The 27,925-nt window shown below is 48.0% G+C and overlaps 1 protein-coding gene across 1 annotated transcript in view; it reads right to left on the bottom strand.

Annotated features, from left to right (window-relative positions):
• LOC144170522 (ornithine decarboxylase-like) overlaps positions 1–24,161 on the bottom strand; it is an 88,460-nt gene extending 64,299 nt beyond the window's left edge. The window contains exons 1-2 of the mRNA XM_077700380.1: positions 24,001–24,161; positions 10,110–10,201 (exon numbers count right to left, since the gene is read on the bottom strand). Coding sequence (XP_077556506.1) covers positions 10,110–10,201; positions 24,001–24,103 — 195 coding nt within the window. The 5' untranslated portion in view covers positions 24,104–24,161. The remainder of the gene's footprint in view (positions 1–10,109; positions 10,202–24,000) is intronic.
• Positions 24,162–27,925: the final 3,764 nt, after the last annotated feature.

Genomic DNA, 27,925 nt, shown 5'->3' with positions numbered 1-27,925 from the left:
CGTTTAGCTTATTTTGTTTATTGTGCGTTATAGCCCCGATCGCGCGTGCCGTTTGAGTAGGGACACTGCCTAATATTGGATTCCATAACCCTGCTCGGTCTCGCTATTAAGGATCACGACTTTTAAGGGTAGTAGAGTATACTATATACGAGCGCCAACTAGCAGCCGCATTTTTTTACGTGCGCGCTACCTGGGGCCTGCGGTTCTACAAACGGTTCGGAGCACACGGCAAGCTTTCAGTAGACTTGCGGCAGTTAGTTTGGGTCTAGCTGTTTTCTGCAAGCGTAATGCCTTAAGGCTGCACGCTTTCATTAAAGCGCAATGCGCATGTAGCGTCCGTTGCGGTTCTCATGTCTTTTTGGAGACATAGAGCGCCAGCGACTATAGCGAAGCGCAGGCAGTCGAATGCAGTTTCCTGCCGGAGCTCCAGTAATGAATAAGAAAGCAAGTCAAAGAATGTACTTGTTCCGAGAACAATATTGAACTGTAACCGAGTAATAATGCTGACAACATGTGCTACGCTAGGCATGTACTCAGGTTCAATTGTCAGAACACGCATTTTTGTGAAAAAAAAAAAAAAAACAGCTCTCACGACAAAAAGATAATAAAACCAGGGAAGAAACAATTGTAGTGACGCGTTTATTAACGACAAATGCTTCAAAGATGAAAAGAATGGCTGCTGATTAGCTCAGCTAACCCTGAATATGCAAAGTAAAAGCTTGGTTTAGCCTGGCTTAGTCTCGGTTAGTAGCTCGCCGGATAATACCCTCGGGTCGGTCAGATGCGCTTGCCGACGACGGATCAAAGCCTCCAGCGCAACGCTAAAAAAAACGAGTCACGTGGTCAGGCGGCGACCGAGCTACGGAGAGCGCGTGCGCCAAGCCCGCGGTGGCGGCTAGTGCACGTGGCGAGTCACGTGATGTGTGGCCAAGGCTACGGCGCAGCTGCGGTCAAATGAATGTCAAACTGCTGGTGACGGCGAAACTCGGCTCGACTAGGTTGGTAAATCTTTGCTTCCAAAAATTGTTATTCACATGCGGTATGTTGCCCGCTCCCCCCGCACGGCATCATTCTGTATTTTAGATGCGGAGCAGCTTATGGTCGCGCCTGTTCCCTCCGCCGTTGTGCGGCGTCCAGCCCCCCCCCCCTCCTGCGCATGCGCATCCTCCTGCCCCTCCTCTCCTCTCCTTGTCTCATCTCCTCTATGATATTATCTCTCCTTATAATCTCCTCTACAATATTATAATCTGTGGAGATATAAATGTAAACATTATTGACACAAATAGTGCATCTTGTGTTGAATATTTTAATTGTTACCTTGGCTATGGAATGACTTCTCTCATCAATTATCCTACCAGATGCGATGCAAGTGGCTCATCATCGTTAATCGATCATATCCTGTGTAATGTCGACTGCATTTTAAATTCTGGTGTGATTGACTACTTATTCACCGATCATTACCCAGTTTTTTTTGTGCCTAGGAGCACATACTCCCGTTCAAACTAGTGTCCATATGAAGTCCGTATTTAATTCCACAAAATATGTGGAACTGATACGTGGTACTGACTGGGGTTTTTTAGCGGTAGAGCAATGCGCAGAGAAAGCGTTTCGTGATTTTTCTGCGAAAATAAGCGCGTGCATCACTGAATGTACATCAGTAACCCATATAACGAAGTGGTATCGCTCCCCTAGGAATCCATGGATTACTCCGGGGTTGCTACGTTCCATATCTAAGAAGGAAAATCTGAGAAAAAAAAATTAAAAGCCCAATCTTCTAATATTTCCCTGAAAAATCGGTTCAAAAAGTATTCTAACGTGCTGTCAATGTTGTTGAAGCGGGCCAAACGTGAATACTATGAAAAAGAAATTCAAAAGAACGGCAACGATACCAGGAAGAACTGGCAATTAATCAACAGATTTTTAAACAACTGTGTTCCACCAAATTTATCAAAAATATTAGTTCATGACTGTTCTATTACCGATCCCAGTGACATTGCAGAAGCTTTCAGTGAACACTTTGCCAAGTGTGATAGCTGCCAGATTAATCCTTCTTTACTCGTTCTGTCTCGTTGTCCTCATTCTTTTTATTTACGTCCTACTTCGGCAGCAGAAGTTTATAATGTTATTTCATCTCTTAAAACGACCGGACCCGGCCTAGAATATATTCACCCATCTAAGACTAAACTTGTGTGTCTAGAATTATCGCCCATTTTAGCCGAAATCATTAACAAGTTGTTTAAAGCTGGCAAATTTCCCGAGTGTCTTAAACTAGGTAAAATAACTCCTGTTTTCAAAAAAAGGAGACCGGTTATGTATTAATAACTGCCGCCCGATCTTCATTCTTCCGTTTTTTAGTAAAGTAATTGAAAAACTTTTTTACACCCGATTAATGTCCTACCTCCTGAAATTTAACCTACTCTCTTCACACCAATTTGGTTTCAGACCTGGCTACTCTACGGAACTAGCAGTACTTAGTTTTACTGACCAAATTAAAAAGGCTATCGACGAAGGTTTACTCGTTGGAGCAGTTTTCATTGACCTAACTAAGGCGTTTGATAAAATTAACCACCATATTTTGTTACATAAACTTGAAGCATATGGCATATCAGGGCCTGCCTTGGAATTCCTTCGTAGTTATTTAACGAACCGCTCTCAGATTGTTTTCATTAACGGTACACCTTCCACTTCTAAATCAATCAACACTGGAGTTCCACAAGGCTCCATACTAGGTCCTCTACTTTCTCTGTTATTTATTAATGACCTCCCTGCTATTCTTACCCATTCAAACAGCCTCATATATGCCGATGATACTACAATCTTTACATCCCATAAATCAGCCTATGAGATTCAGCAAAGATTGAATTCAGGCTTAATAGATCGTCATCGTTGGTGTGCCATAAACAATCTTCAAATAAACCCACCAAAAACTACATTTATGATATTTTCTTCCTCCCAAAACCCTACCTCGCGTGCGTTTCTAACTCTCGACAACCATGTTATCTCTTTATCTGATACCAAGAAGTTTCTCAGCGTTGTCTTAGGCAAACATTTGAAGTTTAATTACCACGTGCAATCATTGCTTAAAGAGGTAGCTTTCGGAATTCATTTTCTTATCATAGCGCGCCCTTATTTTCACCCACGCATTGTTCTGTCGTTATACTATGCATATATTCATAGTAATCTTTCGTACTGCATTTCTCTGCCCGAAACAATTCTCTGCCCGAAACCCGATTCTCGGCCCGAAACAATTTTTTGACGCCAAAAGTGCGTACGAACTACGGCAAACAGATCGCAAAATTTGCTGGTGTGTCGACATGGAACAATATACCTGAAGAAATTATGTCAAGTTGTACATTACATTTTTTTAGTAAATTATTTAAATTATAACTTCTCAGAGAACTACATGTCTAGTAAACTATGTGTTTTTGCTTTGTATAATTGATTTTCCAGAATATTTGTGTGCCAATTCTCCATGAAGCATTATTGCATGGTTCCTGTTTGATATATTGTTTTTGCTTGTTCTAATTATGTTTTAGGATGTTCTTAAACCTGCTCAACTGCTTGCTGCGTTTTGTTCTATTAAAATTACGTTATGTAACGAGGTCCCCCCGACAGTTCTCAACTTCGGGACCTCTTTTGTCATTGTACTCGTTTATGTTATGCAAAAAAGTGAAATAAACTTGTACTTAAACTTGAACTTGAACTTGAACTCTGCGGCATTCCTCCTCTCCTATCCGAAGCTCCTCTCCTCTCCGGGATTGCGCAACGAATGACAAAACATGTGGCTCCGCGCGCGATAATGCGAATCAGCTTAGGGTTAGAAGCGCGACGGTAGCCGCTGCATACTCCGCTGGGGGCGCCACTGTAGCTCCGCGGTATAAATGACGCGCGCGCGCGCGCGCTCCGCTCCCCTCATTCTCCTCCCGCCCCGCCCCTAATTCTCCTCGACCCCATGGCTGCTTCGCATACTACTCAGGGTTGCCCTACGGGAAGATGGTGAAATTTTTTTGATGCCCCTTTTAGCAGCATGCGAAAATATCAACTCACATAAATGCTGCTATAATTCATTTTCGTCGAAGCGAGCACAAAAGAATTAACCTTCCTCTGCCACAAGTAAACAAGCATTAAGTTAATAACGTTTAAAAGATAAAATTTACTTCTAGGTCCCACAAAGTTTTAGCCTGCTAGTCAGTTTTTGCTAAAATATTTAAGAACTTGTGTTTTCACAACAGCAGGTTATCTCGCCTAATTCCCATCAGTTGCGAAGAATCATTCTACCTACATTTGCGGTCCCAGGTGTGAACAAGCGCGAACATGTGGATAACGGGTCATGGCCCTCAATAATCTGCCGGTAGCCTTTGGTGCTTGTCCGCGAAAAGCAACCTTAAACGACATAGGCAGCAACACACAACCTTACATGAACGAATTATCATCACTATCAGATAGCTAAGCCTTTTAGTGACATTTGGAACCCGCGCTTAAAGACTGGGTTACTAGTTCATTCCGCAGAGTTGCAATAACTTATATCCCTATGGTAAGCTTAACATTTCAGTCAACTCAACCCACCCTCGTCGAGCCCATGTATACGAAGCTATAGCCACCGCTAACAATTTTCAGCGAAAAACAACTAAGCGTAACAGGTTATTTTAGCTTACCCTCTCAGTCCCGTCCCGGATAACGTCCCATACATAAACGGCACGCAGTCTCGATTCCGTGATATAAGCGGCTCTGACTGACACATTTTCCGTGATGACACCGCGTGTGTTGAAGCGTTCAGGACAAATCACGGTTCGGCACTATCAGTGACAGTTATTTGCACGCACGCACGCACGCAGTGCGGCACCGCAGGGCCGTAACCTGTTCTTTCGAATCGAAGGTAACGGGTTACACATTACTTTTCTTTGGTAACGCCTACAACACTGGAAAGCGGTACTGCGCGTGACTCCCCCATAGTCGAGCGTGCGCTCAGATTAAAAGGGCCGTAAAGAAAAAATGCAACTTTGTTTAAAGAAGCCATGAAGAGAAAATGCAAGTTGGTTTTATTCGAAAGATTTCGTGTTTTATAGTGCCCCCAGTGCTTGTCCGGATACAAACGGTGCTTTATTCACTGAGAAATTAAACAATTTAGGTTAAAATTTTGATTTTCCCGCTCAATCGTGCGTTTTCGTGGTCCCAAGTGACATCACGGGAACCGACCGCTCTGCAGCCTAGAATACCTTCATTCACGCATCCGCCGTACAGGGTAGAGACACGTATACGCTGGCGCCGCCATTTTCGGTTGCTCGCTCGCCGCCGAAGCAAGTCATTGTGTCAAAACCGCGCTAAAATTATCGCCGCAACGCGGTTTACTGAAGAAGTTTGAATCATATTGTCTGTTTCGCGTTGCTAGGTCTCGTGGGAAACGAAAAGAATAACGCGTTGAGCCCGTTGGCCCAATTGCGGCGGCACGGGACCGTTCAAAGGTTGTCTCCACCCTGTAGCGGTGTTGGTTTGTTCCCACGTTTCTTTACGTTCCGTAACCTAGATGGCGCCACCATACCGTGGCAAGCGTTTGGTTTGTTTTTGCCCGCATTTAAACCTGGCTTGTTTTTGTTCTGGGAGAAAATATTCGTTCCCTGAAACAGTGCTCGCTCGACAAATGGGGTCACGTAAGACACCGTTGCTTGCGTCAATCGGCCAGTGTCGTCTGAGACAACCCCAAGCCCCATAGTGCTGTGCAGCTAAACCAAAGCATGCTGTGCGCAGTACGAACAGCAGAACGCATCAGTACTTCTATGTTTACATGTGCTTTCGTAACTTCCACTGTTTGTCCCATCATTCCTATTGCTTTGTAAAGAATGTGCCCTAAATTTAAGCGCAAATCGCTAGTTCGTCTAGTTTGTAAGCTCTACCTAATTTGCGTCTGCTTCTGCCAGCCTCCGCCAATCGCAGAGCTTAGCCCATGTGACATCACAGGTTCTGTTGCGGGAAATGAGCTGGTGGGTCGCATGACCATTCCCGTTTTTCCTAATTATGTAGCTTATTTGAGCGAAGTTTACGTTAAAAGTGGTGTCAGTATGATTCTAACGAGACAATCTTTTGAATGAACCAAACTTGTGTTTTCTCTTCATGGCTCCTTTAATTTGAAAAAAAAAGAAACTATGCTTCAGTACCTCACTTAACTCCATTCCAACCAACAGAGACGTTTTTTTAACCTAAAAGGCAAAAGTACTAAAAACGCTCAAATTTCGTTCTAGAATGACGTGTTTTGGGCAGGAGTGACGTCATATGGGTCAGCACTAAATAATTCTCAGCTGCGCAATTCTCAGCTGCGCATGTCGACTGCGCCTTAGCATTCAAGTGATGCCATCCAACGGAGATAGAGGACCCACTACAATCGTCCAGTCATGTGTCGCAGCGATGGTTTAGGTCGACGGCCGCCAATCGCACCAACATTGTGTGACGTCATGGAAAAGTTGCCGTAAAGCGGCTAGGGACTCGCCACTGCTTCGCAGGTTTTCTTTAACATCTCCGTTATTTGTTCAAAGTTTTCGACAAAATTGGAAACATTGTTATCGGGACAAAGCAGTCTTTCTAATTCACCAAAGCTGTGTTTTCTCTTCATGGCCCCTTTAACCACAGAGTTTCTTTCTGGCGCTAGCGTCTATGTGGTTCACATCAAGGCCGTCTTTGTCGTCATGGGCCGCCACAATACCGTGCGCTCGCCCCAGTTTCATCGTTGGCTTGGATTGAAACATTCTACTGGCCGTAAATTCAAATACAATGCCACAAAAAACTCAAGGTAGAGTATGTAATTGCATAATTATAAAATAAAACACGCTGTTTTAAATCTAAAGAAATAAAAAATAGAACGTGTTCCTTTTACTGAGAGTCTGCCAGAATGGTCACACCTACTATCTTGCAGACCAAGCTTGATTTGATTGATTGTAGGGTTTAACGCGCCGACGCAACGCAGGCGATGAGGCGCGCCGTAGTCGAGGGCTCCGGATTAATTTTGACCACCTGGGGATCTTTAACGTGCGCTGAAACCTCGTACACACGGGCGTTTTTGCTTTTCGCCTCCATCAGAAAAGCGGCCGCCGCGGCCGGGAATCGAACCGGCGACCTCGGGCTCAGCAGCGCAACGCCTTAGCCACTGAGCCACCGCGGCGGGTTGCAGACCAAGCTGGTAGTTAACAGTAATATAAAATTTTGGGAGAAACTTTATTTTGCAAACATTTCAAAACAATAAATTGTTTGAAAAGCTCAGAAAGGTTTTATGCGCGTACCTATGAAAACGAGCACCTTGCCCTCGCGGTGTTTTCGTTTGTGTTTTCGTAACAGAGCGTCTGCTACAACTTTCGCAGCGGCAAATTACCCGCTAAGTCAAGATGTCCCGGCGCTATTAACATGTGTACTGCTACTGCAGAAAAGAACCGGGAAGCGCAATCCTTACCGCAGCGCAAACTAACGTGTTTACATTGTGGGCTTGTACTTAAGTAAATATGGACTGATGGTCGCTCGCCGGCACTGGTCCTCCCACTTGCTTGTAATGAAGCACAGCTGTCTTAGCATGAACTAATGTAGCGAATTGCGAGTTTCCAAGCGATGCGAGAGAAACAAAGCAAGTTTGGGCCATTTCGGCCGGAGCGGCTACCTAGTAGACATAGCACTGCATAGTGAAGACAGCAAACACAAGAAGACGCTTAACAATCCGATAGACATGTCAAGCCAGCAGCTGTGGTCTTCCCATAAGGCTATAACCTCCCACGCCGACATGTATTCCCAGGCGCAGTTACCTCTCTAGCATACTTACAAATAAACTCTATGCCTTTAACCTATAGACTTACTGTAGTGTCGCATGGCTGCGAGGATCACCGACGACTACTGCCGCTTGTGAAACGAGCTGGCACGCAGACTAATGGCACCGTGCACGGGTTCCTGCAATACTGAGTTGGCCAATTCTACACCGGCCGCTTTGAATATACCTTAATTAGAGTAGCCACGCACAAACAAGAGAAAAAAAACAACTTGAAGGGACGGAAGAATGGAAACAGTTCATGCCTGGATTTCCAAACTATACAAGATGCGCAACCTTAAATCCCTTTTACAGCGAAGCAGTACATGTCTCACTTCCCTAGTCTTAATTTCGGTGAAGCCGATTTACCTGGACCCGCTCCGGAGCTCCTCCTCGCCACCGCCATCCCTCTTTCACAACGGTTATCACAACGGTTATTGCTCTCGCCACCACCGATGCCTCTTTCACAAGTTGAGCAGTCGGCTGACAGCGGCCGTAGCGTCGTTATCAGATGATTGCGGAGTATCAACAGCAGCGCGAATGGGTGTAAAAACCCCCGAAAGCCGCCGCCACCGCTGCTGCCGAGAATGTAGCCGCGGCCGTTGGAGCATGAAATACCACCTCGCCCACTTGCTGAGGGTCCCTGCCGGTTAAAAGCAACTTGCCCCGTTGGGACGCCGGCGTGAGCACATAATTCTTTAGCTTTAAGGCCATCCCGAGTGATATTGTAGCGTCGGCAGCCGTCGTTGACCAGCTGGTCATAGTTCTTCTGGCGGAAGAACAATAATAGATCTTAGTCTGACCGCATATAACGTCTTTCTTTCTCTTTCCGCCGGCGTATTTCACGCCTAATTATGTGCCAATCCCCGGTTGCCGGTTTAGGCGTACACTGGTTGAAGTTGGAGGAGGGGGCATGCACGCTCAGTAGGGCTTAGTGCCGCCACCGATGACATATCCGTTGTGGGAGATTTAAACGTGAGAGGCTCATGGCTCAATTCGCGCCCTGTCAGCTGTCCTCCGCAATCGAGCGCTTTGGGTCTGGGTTGGTGCGTTGCACAGACAGTAAGATGCCTACGACTGGGGAGCGAAAGAGACACCCACGAGTGTGTCTGCTAGAATAAAGGTCGAGGCCTCCGAGGTGTTAACTCGCTATGGGACGGACGCACTTCGGTCGCTTTGAGGGGGAACAGCGGAAACTGAAGAAGCGTCAGCCCGAACAGAAGCGTGAATTGGCACAAAAATAACGGAAAACTGCTGCTGCCGCCTTTGTCGTTTGAAGTGCCAGCTGGTCGAGTAGCTGCGAGTCCCCCCCGCCCCCCCGGATGAACAGCAACTGGCCCCGCTTGGAACGCCGACGTTGGCCAATATCACTTGTTTAGCTGAAAGGAATTTCGAAGTGACAATTTCGACAGCGTCTTTCGCTTCTAATCACGAGCTCATGACCGGTTGCCGTTTTACGCGTGCACGGGTTAGGAGTGGAGGAAGGTAGGGGGGCGAGCACGCGAAGGTAAAAGTTTCAAGGCCTTACTGATGACATGTCCGTTGTTTTGGCGTGAGGTTTAAACGCGGCTGTCAGACAGCCCAATGCGACCGGTCCGGTATCCTCAGGGGTAGAGTGGATTGGGTTGGCGTGTTACACAAACAGTAAGGTGCCTACGACGCGGGAGGGAAAGAGACAGCTCTACGTTTGTCCGACAGGATAAAACTCGGGTCTTTCCAAATTTCATTCAGGTAATTGATTAGTAAGTATGCTCAGTCGTAAATTACAAACAAATGTGTTTTGTTTCGTGCACTCCGTGGAGGGCGCGCAGCTTCGCCGGTCATCCGTTTTCACAGAGTGGAAGGGCACTAATCCATGAAACAATTGAAACTAAGTTGAAATCAAGTTCAGTTGTTTCATGGATAGAAACCATCCGTGTCTATGAGGCATTGAAAATTACCTCGTTAAAAATATTCCAGCTACATTTTGATGTCACAGCTCACCGATTGAATCATAACGCCTGTGCCAAAATAAGCTCGGAGATTCTGCTCACAGAATAGTTTGACTTTATTTTCAGTTGGCCATCCGTGTGTCGAGATTTCGGCGCACGTCAAAGATTACCAGGTAGTCTAAATTACTCCGCAGCCCTCCGCTACTGCGCACCTCGTAGCCCATGCAAGTGAAGCTTCGGCGCGTAAAACCCCCAAAATTTGAATCTTTAGATATTTTTAGCTTAGGCTTAGCACTGCAACATGCCGTAGCGGCCTGATGTCAGCCACTAAAATATTTCCGTGGAAGCCCCGATTCCTAAACCCTAAATTAAAGGACTCCGCGTAACGTGCACGCTCTCACCTGATGCTGAATGACGCCCCGAGCAACGTCGACCACGCTGCCGCCAACGTAGACACGGCCGTGCGATGCGTCGCAGGCCTCTTCCTGTTGGCCTGCATCAAATCAGAGTAACATGAATGTCACTGCCTAGAACTCTCTTCGGAAGGAAGTGCGAACTGTTGCTTTAGGGACTCGCACTAAAGGAGAAAATCCCGGGGCGTGAGCTGTATACCACTAACGCGGTAAACCTTTCCAGCAAGTCGTACCCTCGTAGGCATCGATAAATGAACTCCGCCCTGGTCACGATGGGTCCGCCTTCCCTGCCCCGACGAATGTCGAAAATGGTGAGGGTGGGGGCACGGCACGGACAGAACGCTGCCCTTTAGATAGTGAAAGAAGCGCTCGAGAAGCTGTTTGTTCTGGGGGTGATATCGGCAGCAGTCAGTGGGTGGGTCGTCCCAGGAAGCCGAAATTCGCGGGAGCATACTTCGGTAAGTTGGACAATTCGAACCATCGCTGAAGGGCGTGAAGGCCTCATCGTTCACAAGGGTTACAGGAAGACAAATCAGAGAAACCCCTGTCGAGGTGGCGGCGTCAGCGATGCTGTAATGTCGGGGATGGACGCAGCTTCCGATCACCATGCCAATCGGTGCACATAGGTCCGCAGCTGCCGGAAACCCTGGCATGGTGGAAGGCGCCCGACGAGGTCGGTATGAACCATGGTAAATCGCTCGCTGGGAGACTTCTGAGGTAGGGGAACTGGTTGCCGGTGAATCTTAGCGTGCTGACACTGCGCACATTGTCAGAACCACACTCTTAGGCAAAAAGGACTAAAAGTTCGTCCTTTCGGGGACTAACGGCCTCTGCCACAATCATTAGTCCCTTTGGGGACTAACTGCGAGGGGACGAACGGTTAGTTCCCCACCCGGATGGTCCGTTCCGATACTCCCCAAGGACGAACTGCCTAGAGTGCAGAAAAAAGAAAAAAACTCCAGCACCGGCAGGGATCGAACCCCTGACGCCCGGAAACATACGAAAGGAACCTGACGCGCTGTCCGCTGGACCACGCCGCTGGGTGGTAGCTGCGGTAGATAATATTCAAGTGTACAGCATGTAGTTCTGTGCATAACGCAACAGATCCATTGCAACTGGTGCCGGAATTTCTATCTGTGCAAGCGAACGTGACCGCGTTTTGCGCCTTGCGCTTAGCCCTTTGCTAAGTTTAGGGACTATTGCTCAGTTCGATTAGAAGTAGAGCCTCACAACCATAGTTTTTCTCGTAAATAACAATCAACTCGTCGCCGCCTAGTTGTGATAGGTAGCTGGCTGATCGGACGACTCATTTGTTTCCGCACAAATTAGCACAAGCTAAGTGCTTTCTTAGTGTTCGATTGTTAAGTGCTCTATGTAACGTATGTGATAGGTGTCGGCTGTGTGAGTGTCAGAATAAGGGAACATGCCATATTTTCCTGCATCGGCGAATGCGAATTCGGTGTTGCTTAGCCTGAATTCTTCAAATTCGCGTCGCTACACGATTGCGACTGGGAAATGCAAGCGGGTTTTACAGCAGTTGAAGCTTTGGTGCCCAAGGAAATTATGTACCGAGTGCAAACGATAACTTCGAGACGCTTACCTGTAGCGAGCATTTTTGTTTTGCAGTTGTCATCGGCAGCATGCGTTTTTTCTCGTCTGTTAAACATATACATATTCATTACGCTCAGGAATCCACTTTTGCTATTGTCACTAATTTTTCGTTACAGTTAAGAACCTTGAAAGCTTCCATTGGCCGTTATTACCTCGCCCGAATCGTATGCAACACAGCGTATCAACATAACCTCGCCGAGAAGCGTATGACAATCGCACTTCGCCGCTCCTTGCCATTACCCGCCGCTCTACTAACCCTAGGCGATTTTCTTATAACTAACATCAATATTTTCTCCCGGGGCACCATCTAAAGCACCCAGTGACTGCAATGGCTTGTGTTTTGGAAATATAAAACTGTTCGCAGACATATGCGCGAAAGGGCAACGACGACGCCATTAGGGGATTAACGACGCAGCAAAGAGACTAACTGCATGCGTTTCATCTTCCCGTTACTCCTTATAGATCGGCGGGGACGAACAGTTCGTCCGAATTTATGCACACGGCACGTACTCTGCCGCAGATACTCCCCTTGAAGATGAACGGTCGCCCGCGAAGACTAACGGTTGTATTTTAGTCCCTATTTTAGTCCTTTTTGCCCAATAGTGCAGTCTCTGGCGTTGGCGCTAACCGCGGGAAGCACAAAGAGGGCGGATAGCAGCCGCTTTGAGACACGCACGCCAGGATCGGCCAGGCTATACAAGGCATCGAAGAGCTGCTAGCTGGCGCCGCGCAAGGGGCACGGACGGTCTGGGCACACGAGTGGATGTGTTCGTCTTGGAGCTGAGAATGACTGGGGAATAGCGGAGTTGATGAAGCTCAGATTCATGCGTTCGATGTTGAGACAGCGTGTACGCCGCGCCAATTTAGGGAGGGTGTAATGGCACTTTATCGGAGTTGACGCGGCTGTACGTGCGGGCAGGTTGAGAGTGCCGTTGATTTGTCGAGTGTCCGTCGTTAACTCTGGCACAAAGGAAAGCTGGCGAAAAATTCGGGGAGCATAGATCGAGGGACGGCGACCATACCAGGGCGTACGTGAGCGGCTTACCCTTAAATATCGAGCAATCGCTCACATGGATGTTGAAGGTACTCACGAGATATTGAGGAATAGGTGCTTTTTAGATCCAGGCGGTAACAAACCCAAACGGGCACACGGTGGTGTGGGCCCTTGCTTGCTCCGGCGATTGCGGCAGCTAGCATAGAGAGGGGGGCGAGTAGCTATGTACGGTTTTGATTTGCCGTAAACTTGTTGCAGAAGAAGTTCGCAATTGGAGTCGCAGTCGCTTTCAGTCAATTTTAAATTCCTGACTTGAGTGGCTAAGGATGGAGCATGGAGGGAGCGATCTCTCGACGCCACGGATCATCTGCACTCTCCTGGTACGAGCACACATTGTTGAAACGCTAAAGAGCCCGCAAGAATTACGCCACGATGAGCCGCATCCGGCTGATCGGCGATCGCAAACACTAACGAACAAAAACATGCGCGTGGCCACGTGATAATGCACGCGTTCGGAGACGCTACTTCAACACCACCTCGCACGGCTTACAATTCATCGGCTCCCCTTTTGCTATGCTCCTCTCGTCACATTCAGAATTCCTAAATATTTGATTTTTTTCTTTTTCGGGGCTCCCGAGCTTTCCTTTCGAAACTGCTTTGCCTTGAGCTTCGGTGTATCGTCGAATAACCTGAATGCCGCGTTCCTCCCTTCCGCGATAAGCGTCTCGGAGATAATGAACAATGAGCGCTCGACTGATGCGTCTTTGTGGTGTTTTTGACCTTATCCAGCTCATGGGACATTATATACAATCCCATGGGCCAGTGCTATGTTTTTACTCCAATCCTTACGAAAGAAAAAAATTCTCCCGTGGACTCTATACAGACAGTTAATCAGCGAAGCTGTAACGTGCGGTCGGTGTTTATCTGTGTGTTTCGCTTCCTCCGATGCGCCGTTCTCAATTGTCATTGTCGGTGGGTAAGAGAATGCAGCTACGCCACCTATAAACCCAGCCAACCTCTCTCCCCTAGCCTCTAGTTCCTCTTCAGTCTGTTTTTTTTTCTTTGCGCATGCGGATGGGGTTGTGCCAGGGGAGTTTTCTGCGTGCACCGGACCAGCGAATTATTTCGCCTAGACAAATAAAGCTTCGCTTTAAAAGGGTAGCGGGTGCTTACTCGAGCATGTGCGCATGCAGGGCATCTTAGGGTAGATCAGTACATATCTTGAATGACCTGCCCTCGACAAAATGTCTGAAATGTTACACGGTCACACGCACCGCTAAGAGCTAGGCGTCGCTCAAATCCTCTGCGGCAAAACAGCGCCTATCGGTATCGGACTCGTTCGTCCTTATCGCAAGGAGGAATCTTGCTTTCGATGAACAAAAAGGACGGCGTCAGCTAATGCTAGCTGGGTGGCTGCAAAAACGTCTTGAGTGGGTCACAGTTCAATCCCCAATGAGGTGGAAGTGCGGCCCCTCAGAGCTGAGCAAGCGCTCCAGTGGCTCCACAAGAGGAGTCCAATTCTGTCACAAGCGGCGATGAAAATTTTCCAAGTCAAGCATGTGGCGTATAGCTTAGTGAGGGAGGCAGGCTTTTGGGAACTCCAGTCGCTTTCAACTTGGTGGGGAGGGGTCGAGTGACGCTGAAGTAGAGGGGATCGCCCAGAAGCAAAAAAAGTAGGCACGCCGAACTTACTTTTCGCCACGTTGATGGCAAGGCTATGGACCGAGAGTAACTGGGCAGAGTGCACTATCGATTCACCAACGACGGTGCCAAAATCGGCGTTTGGTCCGAACAGGCATCCGGGTAGCGGAGGGAACATGCGGCATTTTGGTCAGAGTGAAAACTTCTATCTGTGAGCGTGAGGTTGTGGAAGGAACAACACTTGAGCTATAGTGCTGTTTGAGAGCGGCAGTTACCTTTATTCAGAACTCAGTAGTTGCTACACATAACTTCACCTGCGATTTTTACAGTCCACTAGGGAGAAAAAAAAGCTGCAAAGACGCTTTTTTGTCGGAAAATGAGTGACGACTTAGTGAGGGCATAGACTACATTAAATAAACAATCTGGGTGGAAGAGAGAAATGGAGGCAAACCTTTCTGTCGTTTTAAGTGCGGAGCACTTTATGGGCTCGCCTTGTCGTCTTAGCTCGTTAACGGTCGACGCGACTGCCGGAATCGGGCGGCGCAGCGAGATAACGAACCCATAGAGACAAATTGTACCGTCGTCAGGGGTTCAGGCTGAGGCTTCGAAAAACCACGTGGTTTAAATAGTCCTAACCGTTCTAACCTCGTCAACCACTGGCGCTTGTCATACATCTCCCCGTTGTTTAGCGCAAAGAAAACTGCAGGTACATTTCAGACAACATCTCTGTATATAACCGGCAGCCCTCGTGTTCATTTAGTTAGGAATGCTCGTTGGGTTGGTTTTTATTATAGTAAACAAAAAAACGGCCCCGCAAGAAATAAATGGCGCGTTTGAAATGACGCAGAAAGGCTCCAGCCGCGCAAGAAAAAAACGGCGCGTTCAAAATGCCGCAAAAGGCTCCAGCCGCGCAAGAAAAAAATGACGCGTTCGAAATGCCGCAGAAAGGCTTCAGCCACGCAAGAAAAAAATGACGCGTTCTAAATGACACAGAACGGCCCCAGCCGCGCAAGAAAAAAATTACGCGTTCGCAATGACGCGAAACAGCTCCAGCATGCGAAATTAAAGCAAGCACAAAAAGAACAGAACTCCCGATGGCACAGTTTCAGGCAGGGGGCGCGCGAGTAATGCGCAGGCGGGAAATTTGAAATGCATTGGGTGGCAGCAGTGAGCGGATAATGGATCTGCAGCCCATTATGGCGAATCACTGCTCTGCACTTCCGACAGCTGTCACATTGAGTGGAACGGCTTTAATTTTTTTCCTTCTCTTGTTATACTTTACGTGTCGCGTGCAAGCGCCTGTTGCTGTTTTTTCATATTGGAACGCCTGCGCAGCGAATGAGCCGTGTATACAACTTCTCAACAAAAGCAGGCTTCAAGTGATCGCTCTAGAAAGCGCAAACGTGGTGCGAGTGTTTTTCTTTTAATCAATGGTTTTCGAAGTAAGGTAGGGGTGCTGATGAAATAGATTTGAATTGCTTCATTAGCTATAGATGGTATTCACATAAAAGTTTAGCGGCCGATTTCTTCTCTTGGCAACACTAAAAACCGCCATGACCGTGCTCACCATGTCTGCGCATGCGTGCGTACGCCTCTCGCGGAAAAAAAAAAAAAAAAAAAAAAAACAGGCCTGCGCCATTACCACCCGACTCCCAGCCGTGGAGTCGAAGTCAACAGATATGAATAATAGCAGTGACATTGTGTGGTGATGCTCTACTTGCCCTAGCATGGCCTCCTTATAAAGGAGGCCATGACCCTAGAGAATTCCGCATCACAACTCGAGAATGGAGCCGCGGTTGTTCCGTGTTCGCCGCGCCATTGCCTGCGAACACGGAGATCAACACATGTGCTCCCGCACCTTGCCCACGGCAGAGTCGTTCAGTGCAAAATCCATATGCTTCTGAAGAAATTGTGAATGCTCATGCGCACGCCCATTCAGATACGGCAGCAGGCAGCGTAGCAGGGCGCGCTAACGTTGGTGCGTGCGTTGTTAGCAAGGAGACTAGCGGCATCTATCGTAGAACGATAGAAAGAGATAGCGCTCGTTGACAGGTGAGCAATCAGTGGCCGATACCAAGACACGACAGCTGGCAATCAGCTGACCTGTGTCGACGACTTCTCTCGTTCCTTGCGACAGGTAGGCTGCATGACGCTGCGCAAAACAGCAGTTAACATCGAGGTATTGCTTTTGAGCTCATTGGGAAGCCTTATGCGTGCGCCGCACTCCCCGAGGCCGCGCGTCCCCGTTGCTAAGGCGACACACATGGTTATTGATATGCGCGCCACGCCAGTGAATACAACCTACAGCCGCAGCAGTAGCTACAGCTGAGCCCGCAAACGCGAGTTTGATGAAGATGACATTTCCAAGTGGCTTTTTCTGCACGCACTTTATATGAATCTCTAGAAACAAACTCCGGCGAGTGTGATTGCCCAGCTCTCGCGTTCACGACCAGCGGCGTGTTAACGCCAGTTTAACCGTTAAATACTTCCGCATTTCTGCGCGGACCTAAAGAGGGAGCCCGTGTGTGCGTCTGTAACGCTTGATGTGTCACGCTTTCATCGCATATGAAAATGCTAATAAAACGCCCGAGTGACTCGATATTTTCATATGCGACCGCTGATATTTACGCTAAGGAATGTCCTTTCCAGCAAGGCACTTGTGTACAGTGGTGAAGTGGAATTTGAAGGGCTCAGTTTATAGCATTACTTAGGATTACAAGGGGTCTTATGAAGGTACTTAATATTAGGCCCCAGGGCCTTGCGGCGCTGCCCTCCGCTGCGCGCATTAAAATATCATGCGGCATGTCTTTTTGCATGTACTATTTCTGTTCTCGCTTCAAGCATGGTATCACCTATGGTATCACTGCTTTTTGCACGTTCTTTTCCCGCTCACAGAGTAGTTTCAGTGCTCCTCGCCCGCGCTACTTGTTTCATCTTTTTCCTGTGTAGTGCTACTGCTGTAGCGCGTGGTTTCTTTTTGTTTCTTTTGTATCTATACTGCAGTCTTTTCAAGTATGCGCTTTGTACCCGCTACGTTATTCCCTCGCTCATTGCATGTACTCTCCTAGAGAGAGAGAGAGAGAAAGACTTTATTTATGGCCAGCAGTGTACTCTCCTATACCTTTCAGTGAAGTTCTGCTGCTTGTTGCATGTGTGTGTTTGTTCTCAACGGTGGTTTTTTTTTTAATGCATAGTTTTACAGGCTCGTGCACGCCAATTTCGTGCTACTTGTAACGCATTTTTGGAAAAAAAAAGTTTCGGCGTTTTTGCCGTTCTTGCGTTCCTGCCGTTGAACCCTGTATGAAACGCTTCCCTGTGTCTTATCACACATGTGTTACCTTTCAAATGACGGTCTTTAGGGGTGCTGTAAATAAATATAAATAACTGATTAATTGTAGGGTTCAACGCGCCGACGCAACGCAGGCGATGAGGCGCGCCGTAGTGGAGGGCTCCGGATCAATTTTGACCACCTGGGTATCTTTAACGTGCGCCGAAATCTCGTGCGCACGGGCGTTTTTGCTTTTCGTCTCCATCAGAAAAGCGGCCGCCGCGGCCGGGAATCGAACCCGCGTCTTCGTGCTCAAATAAATAAATATAAATAAAATTACGCTAACGCTCGCTGTACAGTGCGTGGTGCTCGTGATTGCAAGAAAACAAGAGGACATTTCGTCTTATTATTTACACCAACAACGTTAATGCTTATAAATTAAACAAATAATGGAGATGTAGTGGCGGCAGCTTCATCCGCCATCAACGCCACTATCATCAATTGCATCCCACAATCATCATCACCGGTGCCTGGCCAGGTCAGCAGTTCCACGCGACACAGAAATCGAACACGACTGCGCTCCAGGGGCGGTCGTACGCCATCGCCGCTCTCCAGTTCCGGCCGGGGCTTGCACACCAACAATAAATGTAGGAGAGCCACAGCATCACCGAGTCCATGGCTCCCTTTCCTACAGAGATATTAAAGAAGACATACGAAGAAGTGGCGACTGCCCAGCCACATTCCGGCGTGTTTTCCGAGACGTGACAGAACCTTGTTTGTGCGGTTGGCGGCCGCCGACTAAGCAGCCGCCAAGAAGCCATGGTGGCAGGGCGATCGTAGTTGGGCCTATAGTTCCGCATGATTGCATCGAACGCGAAATTAAAAGACGAATAAAAAATTGGGCCCATCTCCCCGCGAGGGGGACTCGAGTAAATGCGTCGCATAGGGGGTGGGTGTATTGCGTTAACGTTTAGTGTTTGGGGAGTTGGTGGTAGTGAATGCGTTGTATCAGCAGCTTCTTGACGTAGTTTGAATGAGTCAAGGATATAAGGCGCGTTCGTAGCGTCCCATTCTGTGTCGGCTTTGTGGCGCAGTGGGTAGAGCACCATGTACATTGCGTTCCGCCCGCAGGGTCGAGGGATCGGAACCAGGCGCCGGATGGTATTTTTTTTATATAGTGTAGGTGGAGGGGTGCGGACTACGACTACGGACGTCAACGCGGGTGACATCGTGAGTTACTGAAATGCTCTGCATTTAAAATGTTTGTAGTGCTAAGTGCTGGCCTAAACTACGTCACCCCTGGCCATGTTACGTCACTGGGGCACAAAATTCAAAAGTTTCACAATTATAGCCCCAAAAGAGGTTAACAAAGCCTCTTTTGTGGCTGGAAGAGAGCTGAGTGATATAGCAAATTGATATGGTTCTTTCATATTGAGCAAAGTTGTATTTTGTCAGCATGGCCTCTTTAAAAAAGCGCTAACCACGAAACGCAGCGTGGGGCCCGTCGTTTTTTATCTTACCAAAGGGCGGCTCACGCATGCACCTTTTGTCCTCATCGCTACGCTTGGCCTGGCCGTGGTGATAAACGAACGCTGATTGAGCCTGAGCATGCGGCCGCACTTCGCGAGTGCAGGGTACAATTAGTGCAGCTAGACCTTTCAAACTGAACAGGGGACGCGTCAGCACGACGTTAGCACCCCTTTCACGTTTCGCCTACCCACACGTGGAGGCGATTCCAATAGAACCTGATAGAGACGTACACTTGTATTCAACTGCTGTTTGTGATGTACCACGTGCCTGACACTTCAACCCTCAAAACTTCATGTTTACCAGGGGACATACGCTTCGCTGTTTCTGCCGCGCAGAAAGAAAAAGCGATATCATGACCACTTTTTGCGTGGGAGCTTTCTATTGACTATCAACGACTTCGTCGCTCTGAACCGCGATAAAGGCGCCGCCATGGTGGAAGATAAATGCTCTCGGCATACTACTAATACACTGGTCGGCTGTTACATAAGAAATTACGGAGGCCCCTTTTTATTCTTTTCCATTTGTGTTTCCTTAAGTTGTGTCTTCAATGCCATAGCTAACGCTTCGCTCACTGCCAGCACCATCGAGTTGGGGTACACAGCTGGCGGTGAGAATAGCTTCCATCAGAGATTTCAGGAGCAGGGGACTCGCGTTGGGTAAGCTGGCCCTTGTCAGTGCACGTTTTCAATAACGTATAACTAAGTAGACTCGTGGAAGTTGTAAGCGAATATATCTACTTAGGCCAAGTTGTGACCCCAGATCCCAACCATGAGGCAGAGATAATTAGAAGGATCAGAATGGGGTGGAGTGCATATGGCAGACATTCTCAGGTAATGCATGGCAGCCTACCATTGTCGCTGAAGAAGAAAGTGTATGACAGCTGCATCTTACCGGTACTCACCTACGGGGCAGAAACTTGGAGGCTCACTAAGAGGGTTCAACTTAAATTGAGAATGACTCAGCGGGCAATGGAGCGGAAAATGATAGGTGTAACATTAAGGGACAAGAAGAGAGCGGAGTGGGTCAGGGAGCAAACTGGTGTTAAAGACATATTAGTAGAAATTAAGAAGAAGAAATGGACGTGGGCAGGGCATGTAATGCGAAGGCAAGATAACCGCTGGTCATTAAGGGTAACAGAATGGATCCCTAGAGAAGGCAAGCGTTGCAGGGGGCGGCAGAAAGTTAGATGGGCAGATGAGATCAAGATGTTTGCGGGGATAAATTGGTCACAGTTGTCACAGGACCGAGGCAATTGGAGAATAATGGGAGAGGCCTTTGCCCTGCAGTGGGCGTAGATAGGCTGGTGATGATGATGATGATGATGATGAAGTAGACTCGTGGATCTAACATATATAGATCGGGGTGTTGCGGGTAAAAAACATCGTCAATAAATATAAGAAACCTTGTACAAATTTTTCTGGAAATTTGTCTGGTTTCTTGACGCACAATAAAATGAAAATCACGAGAAGGTGCTGTCTACACGAAAGCACAAGCACACCGATCTTGGACTTCACTTCACCTTCAGCAACAGCTTCACCCTTACTTAAACGTTCGTGCCCAGCTTGGGATGAAACCTTTTCCAACCCAACCCCTGCTTTGATCACAACCTCATCTCATTGGTGAGGTTGAGCTCCACATCAGGTTGGGGTCTAAATATCGTGGTGTTGCCCACTTGTGCTCGTGCGACTTGGTTATTTTAGCATGCGCTTTACGTGCTTCAAGGGGCCTCCTTTACCGCGCTCAGCAAGCTGAAATAGTTTGCGCTGTTTAACGGCAGTCGTAAAACAGTTCCTACCTTCGTTCGTGCCGCCACCAGGCTTCCGCGTGAACGATCGCCAGCGAGATCATGCGCGTCGTTTGCATTCGTTCGCGCCAGCGGCCACTGGTGTCATTTATTGATGGTGCTGCAACCAGGTACGTTTGCTTGCAAAATGAATGCTATCTCACGCCACGTATGTCGAAACCGACGGACACTCATCATCATCGTCATCAACAGCCTAATAGTTCCACTGCAGGACGAAGGCCTCTCCCATTGCACCAATCAATACTGTGTTCATAATTTTTGTGCGATTAATTAAATAATGGATTGATTGATTGATTGATTGATTGATTGATTGATTGATTGATTGATTGATTGATTGATTGATTGATTGATTGATTGATTGATTGATTGATTGATTGATTGATTGATTGATTGTGGGGTTTAACGCGCCGAAACTACACAGGTTAGGAGGGGTGCTGTAGTACAGGGCTCCGGATTAATTTTTACCGCCTGGAAATCTCTAACGTTTGTCGAAATCTCGAACACACGGGGGTTTTCCCCTTTCGCCTCCATCAGAAAAGCGGCCGCCGCGGCCGGGAACTGAACCCACGTCCTTGGGCTCAGCAGCACAACGCCTTAGCCACTGCGGCACTGCGGCGGGTACATTTAAGAAATTCACTATTGAAGTAAAGGTTCATCCGTGCTCTAAAGAACGTACCAGCCTACCACCATTCTAATTTGTTATTCGTAGAGTATAACGTAATGCCGGTAAAAACGCTCTACGACTTTGCCTTCGCTAAAAATACACCCAAAAGACTAGAGATAGTAGGATCTTCTTACAACTGATAGCGAATTTGAAAAAAAAAAAAAAAAACGTACAAGAAGGTACTAACGTTAAGTAGCACGTACGTACGGCGAATGCTAGCAAGCGGACTACCTAGATTATTGAGTGATATAATGGAAAACCTAATGTGGTTCCGAGATATAGCCTTTCAGGGGTTACGTAGGTAGCTGGGGTTAAGGCTTGGGAGAGCTGGTACAGGACTGCAAAAAGGGGGGGGGGGGGGGGGGGGCAGCGGTTATGTTCCTCGCGAAATAAGCGCTGCTGTACCCCCCGCCCCCCCCCCCCCCCCCCCTTTTTTTCTGCATTTGCATAAGACGGTTGGCGTGCATTAAATCAACTCCCTTCTTTCCCACATTTCGCATTAAAACTATTGCCTCGTACAACTGTGGGCTTGCTTCCTCGGCATAAGTGCAATATGTGTTAGCCCACCGTGTGAATTTGTGTAATGATATATTACGTCTATTAATGTTGCCATGGTGGTGTTTAATTTTCACGTGCGTCAATAATGTTAACTACTGTTAACTGCTTAAACATCTATTACTTTATTTTATATAACGCTAATTCTGTATGTTCCATATTTTTTTAGTGTTGTTTATATATGTATCCCAAATTCCACGGCTTCAAGGTCTATGAAAGCTGCGAAACTTACAGTGAAGGGCGCCTGCAGCTCGGGAAAGCTGACTTTGCGTCAGCTTTTAACGGCGGAGCTGCTGTTACCGGCCGTAAGTTCGGGGTTCGTGCGCACCGAAAACTCCCCGCGAGGAACGCTATTGCGTAGGCGTCGTGCAACTGTCGCAATACCCACTCTACAACGGAAAGACACGTGATAGCGACCGCTGCAACACTCTAGAGCAGTGGTTCTCAACCATTACTGCCCCGGGGACCCCTCTGGGGCTTGCGAAAGTGACGGGGGACCCCACGATGGAGCATATGTTGATCGGTGTCGTAATGTCAAACAATTTGTACCTGCAGCTTACGTCGCCCACACACTTATCCGATTCCCGCCTTTTCCGCTTGACGTTAATGACGATGCGCGTCATAATGCTGAACAATTTGCTCTTGAATCTATAAGGCTGCCTTTTCTGTGTCTGTTTCTTTTCTTCGCATAGCTGGCGTGCTGTGCAAAAAGCAGATGTTAAAATATGTGCTACGCGCAGAAACTAAGCGTACACGTAATGTGGCGAAGCCACCTTTTTGCACTGCAAGAAAGTGCTAGTTAGCAAAATCGAGAAAAATATGGCGGGAGGGGGGGGGGGGGGGGGGGGCGGGGGGTGTAGCTTTGAGCGAGGCTTGGCGGACCCCTCAAATGTTCTCGCGGACCCCCATTTGAGAACCACTGCTCTAGAGGAACGTGCGCATGCGCTCAGTACCGTAAAATGGACCTCGCGCACAGCGTCTTCGCAGTTCTCGGCATGGCCCGGCCGCCGATAGTTCGCATGGCTGAAGAACAGGCCGCGATCCGAAAGTCAGGGCGTGCTACTGAAACTATGTGTCCGTCAATGCTCGCCCGCAACCGCTTCGTGACTCAAGTCTTGAGCATGAGTGTTAGCTTCCCTAGATTTTTTGTGCTGGTGTTCTGGACCGTGTATTTACTTAATGCAAAATAAACACGTTTTTGTTAATTAGTGAAATTATAATTACATTCCAGGAAAAGTATCACTAAAACGACACGTGCACGTGACATGTTTTGAGTCGCATTTTGCACACAAAGCTACGTTGTGTAGCCGACCCGCCAATACGCTTTCTACGCAGGGAAGAAACGTGGAGCACGAGTGTCTTCGACGACCCGTCTCCTTACGCGGTCCGCTAGATTTAATTTGCGCTGAAAACTTCCTTTAAAAATATACCAAATAGTCGGCCAAGAAACAAGGCCTAGTGTACGGTTACCTTTGCTTTCTCTATAACATTTCCTGAGCAAATGTGTTCTATGTGTGAATTGTTTCTTATAGCTTTTTCATCATATTCGTTGAAATTGCGAGTTAACGCACCGAAGCAAGAGCGGTGCTTTGAGTGAGGCACACCGTAGTGGAGGTCTACCTGGGCCATCTGGGAATTTTTAGCGCACTGAAATCACGTTTACTGTATAGCGTCTGTCATGCGGAAATTTTTCGTTCTCAGCAGTAAAAGTTACAAATTGAGAGATAGCGTCTGCCTTGCGCCTTGCTTTCGACGCGTACTGATCAACTGCGCTGGTTACTAATAAAAACCCGAATTATTCCAACCACCTACCTTGCTCTGTTTTCTTCACTTTCATCCGGTCTCCGTTCCTGGTGGTATGCTTTTCATTCGACGCCGACTGAAGTTTTTCCTTGACTGTTCGAAATGCAGACATTTTTAAGCCTACAGTGTGGAGGTAGCGATAATCTCTGGCTCTAGCATCCAAGCCCCGTCCAAACACCGTTTAGCGCCGGCGAAAGAATGCCGTGCGCGCGGGTGAGCGACTTGAGTGATCGGGATGTGGAGAAAGATAGCGAGGTGCAGAGTCTGCGTGCAGCACTTGGCACAACCTTATCGGCGCGGCGGAGAAGGAGCAGGAGAACAGGGGTATCACTTTATTTAAAACTGGGTCTAGGGCAGAGCGGTGGTGGAGGATGCGACGTTGTCCGTGACCTGGGCGGCCCGGTGGGATCATCGCCCTCGCTCAACAGCGCGGTGGAAGAAAAAGCTGTTTCACGGCGAAGCGTCTTCCAGACGTCTTACCCTGATGCCGTCATCGGCTGGTGTATTGTTTTGAATTTAAAAGTTGTTTTGGAAAAGCGGAACCGAAGTCTTTATTTGATCCTTATATGAGCGCAGCTTCCTCGTAATGGTATGGGGGAGTAGTGCAACACCAAATTCGGCGCAGTTGTTACGCGGTGTTGAAGACGGGCCGATGAAAGTCGGAAGGACAACAAAAATCTGAAGCTATTTATTTACTGCAATAAAAAATGATAAGGTTAGACTGAACATGTACCACGGAGTACCACGGAGTACCACGATATTCTTTCGGCGGGAGACAACATAAAGAATTTAAATCCAGTGCACGCCGGTGAAATCTGCTGAAACATCTGAGCTGAATTCGGAACGCTGGCGCCACTTCCGGCACAGGCGGGGGTCGCTCACAACACCGCTCTCAACGCCGTACATACTCAAAGCTGACCCACGGAAGTCTGGTAGTTTATTGGTGCATATATGTGAGGTGGTAGTGCGACGCGTGCCCCGGAGCACGAGCCGAGATCGCGTACTGGACGGACGTCGCATCGTCTCGGTAGCACTTCTGGGCCTGCGATAAGAGTCCGAAGGGGGCGGGTCGGCGGTGGGCGCGTACGGCCGACGGAGTACGACCCTTCAGGATTGTGAACGGCAGCATTTCGTTTGACTACGCAGATGTACTTGGCGACTTCGGCACGCTGGCGGTCACCTCCCGCAGAAGCTGGTTTCGCTCACAACGCCACTCGCCGCGCTGTGTGGCTGAGCGGTAACGAATGAATGTGCGCATGAAAGGCGCAGACAAGAGTAGTGTGCTGTAGTTCGGTTCCTCAACGTTAAATGTATTGCATAGAAGAGGCAATAAGCTTTCATTGCTACGTCGAAAAAGCAGCGACCCATCCGGATAAATGATGACCGAAATAATGACAATGGACTTGTACCAATGACAACGAAATAATGACAACGAACCTGTACCAATGAGCCGAAATAATGACTATGAACCCGTACGCCGTGGATCGTAGCAAGCTTGATCTTTCCCGAGTATTACTTTAAACATTGAGTAGAAACAGAAATTTGGACAAATCAGGAAGCCCCGATGTCGGGAATTCCGTTGCCGACCGCTGTTTCAGTGGCATCATTGGTAACAGGACGCATAATTGCGTTTGTGGGATGCCCTGAAACGGTAACAACATTTCACTGCCCACACATTTTTTTCTAAGAGCTTGCGATCTTCTTTTTTTTTTTTTTTGCATTCCGAAGGCCACATAAAATTCTAAATTTTAACCTGCGTAGAGTCATATGCAAACGTTCAAACGAGTCTTTTACGCGCAGCTTTAGTTCACTCAAATTTTAGCGACGTTGGAGGTAGGTTTTTTGATGTATAACGCGTTGTCGGGTCAGTTATTTAGGGCCTTCATCGCAAGTGAAATTGCGAATTACTAACGCGCGCAGTACAATCGACATTTCAAGTTCAGCTAGATTCTCGAAAAGTGACTATCGGGGTTACAGTGTGCAAACCAATCAAGCTTCTTGTATCACAGTGAGCACAATTTTTTTATTACGGTTGCGCTGTTGACCATTTGCGTTCCTTTTGAAATTACGTGCCAAGAACAGCCAGCTAGATGTGTTTGCAATCTTGCGTAATGTCACTTATGGAGACGTTTAAACAACAGTCAATCACAAAACCATAAAGACGGCGAATGAAGTTACCCAGTTACAGCTGTGGTAGAACGTTCCTCTCCATTTTTCACGCCGCAAAATAACGCAATGGGTTGCCGGTAACTGCGCCGTGTTGTGCAATGAACCTCGCTTTTCTGAAATTGCTTGGGATTGGGTGAGTTGGTTCACAACCCGCCGCGGTGGCTCAGTGGCTAAGGCGTTGCGCTGCTGAGCACGAGGTCGCGGGTTCGATTACCGGCCGCGGCGGCCGCTTTTCTGATGGAGGCGAAAAGCAAAAAAATTACACCATCTTCCCACGTGGGAACCATGAGGAGATGCAAAGCCGTGGAGTAGTAGCGTGTTAATTGGTTGTTATAGTAAAGACACGTGTAGTAGCGTATTAAATGTCTTCTTTATTTATCGAGTAGTGGGGAACGTTTTGCGGCTTCTCGTTCTCTAAGCGAGGAATCCGCTGTTCGACGCTGGCGTTTACGTTCGGCGTCGCGAGCTCTGCTCTGTGCAGCCTTGTCTTCGGAGGTGCTCACAGTTGTGACAGTGTGCTGGCTGGCGCTAGTTGAAGGTGTGCCAGCCAGTTCGCTGACGGAATCGCTGGCGTCCATTTCCAGTCATCGGACGGCGCAGTACCGAAGAAGCAACTGAGCGGAGCGCGGACGGGTTTATTTGCAGAGCAGAGGGAGTGGAGAGGAGGAGCAGTGCGCATGCGCGTGATTGGACAGCTGGTGGCAAAGGGGAGAGGAGGAGCAGCGCGCGCTAGCGCACAGGTGGTGTGGAGAGGAGTAGGGGAGAGAGAGCGGCGTTATCACAGCTGGTGTGGAGGGGAGGAGAGGTGCGGACGCCGGATGACGGAGGGTCGACTAAGAGATGCTTTGCATCTAAAACGCCCGTGTGTACGAGATTTCGGCGCACGTTAAAGGTCCCCAGGTGGTCAAAATTAATCCGGAGCCCTCCACTACGGCGCGCCTCATCGCCTGCGTTGCTTCGGCGCGTTAAACCCTACAATCAATTAAATCAATCGAGTTGGTTCACATCGACTTGAAACTTCAGCCTGAACAAAAAAAAACACAGGACGTTAGAAGATTTCACGTGCGAGGCCATTTCAAGACCACGAGAATACGCGGGTCACGGGAACACGCCACCTCACTCAAGACATGATCCGGCCCCCTTCCGTTTCATTGCCGAACTTGCCCCGATAGCACCGCGGGCATCGATGGTATCGACGTTCTTTGGGAAAAAAACACAATCGCCTCGCCAAGGCAATGGCTAACAACAAGAAATGTGACAAGTGCGTCATAACAACTTCCGTGGCTTTCACAAAGAAAGAAATGGACTGATCTCGTATGATTGTCGCGTAGGAATGTAGCGCGTAGGAGTGTCGCGCTGTGCTATTGTTGTGCAATGTTTCATGTTTGTATATGCCCTTTTTTGTTAGTATACTCAGTTACTAGTCAGCATTGTGTCCGGGTTTCTTCCAACGTCCCGTGTTTTTCCGTTCAAGCTGAAGTTTCAAGTCGCTTTTGAGATTGGTTAAAAAAGGCACTGGTAAAAGTTTTGTATGCTTTTATTTTCTTTAAGCTCCTGCCAACATTCCAAACGCAGCGCGAAGGGAAGATATGTAATGCGAAAATCCAAGCGTTGGCAGGTTGGCATAAGAATGACTTGCAATTGCAAGTACCCTGGGTCTCGTGTTACTTCAACATGCAGACATCAGTACTTCGAAAACGGATCAGCCTCCTTTTGCCCCGAGATTGTCCAGTAATTGTGGCTCGCCTTTTTTAGGTTGGTGTTT

This window comes from Haemaphysalis longicornis, unplaced genomic scaffold (genome assembly GCF_048455015.1).
Source record: "Haemaphysalis longicornis isolate Haplotype H1 unplaced genomic scaffold, Haemaphysalis longicornis Haplotype H1 scaffold_1, whole genome shotgun sequence".
NCBI lineage: Eukaryota > Metazoa > Arthropoda > Arachnida > Ixodida > Ixodidae > Haemaphysalis > Haemaphysalis longicornis.
This window is presented reverse-complemented; position numbering and strand designations above follow the sequence as displayed.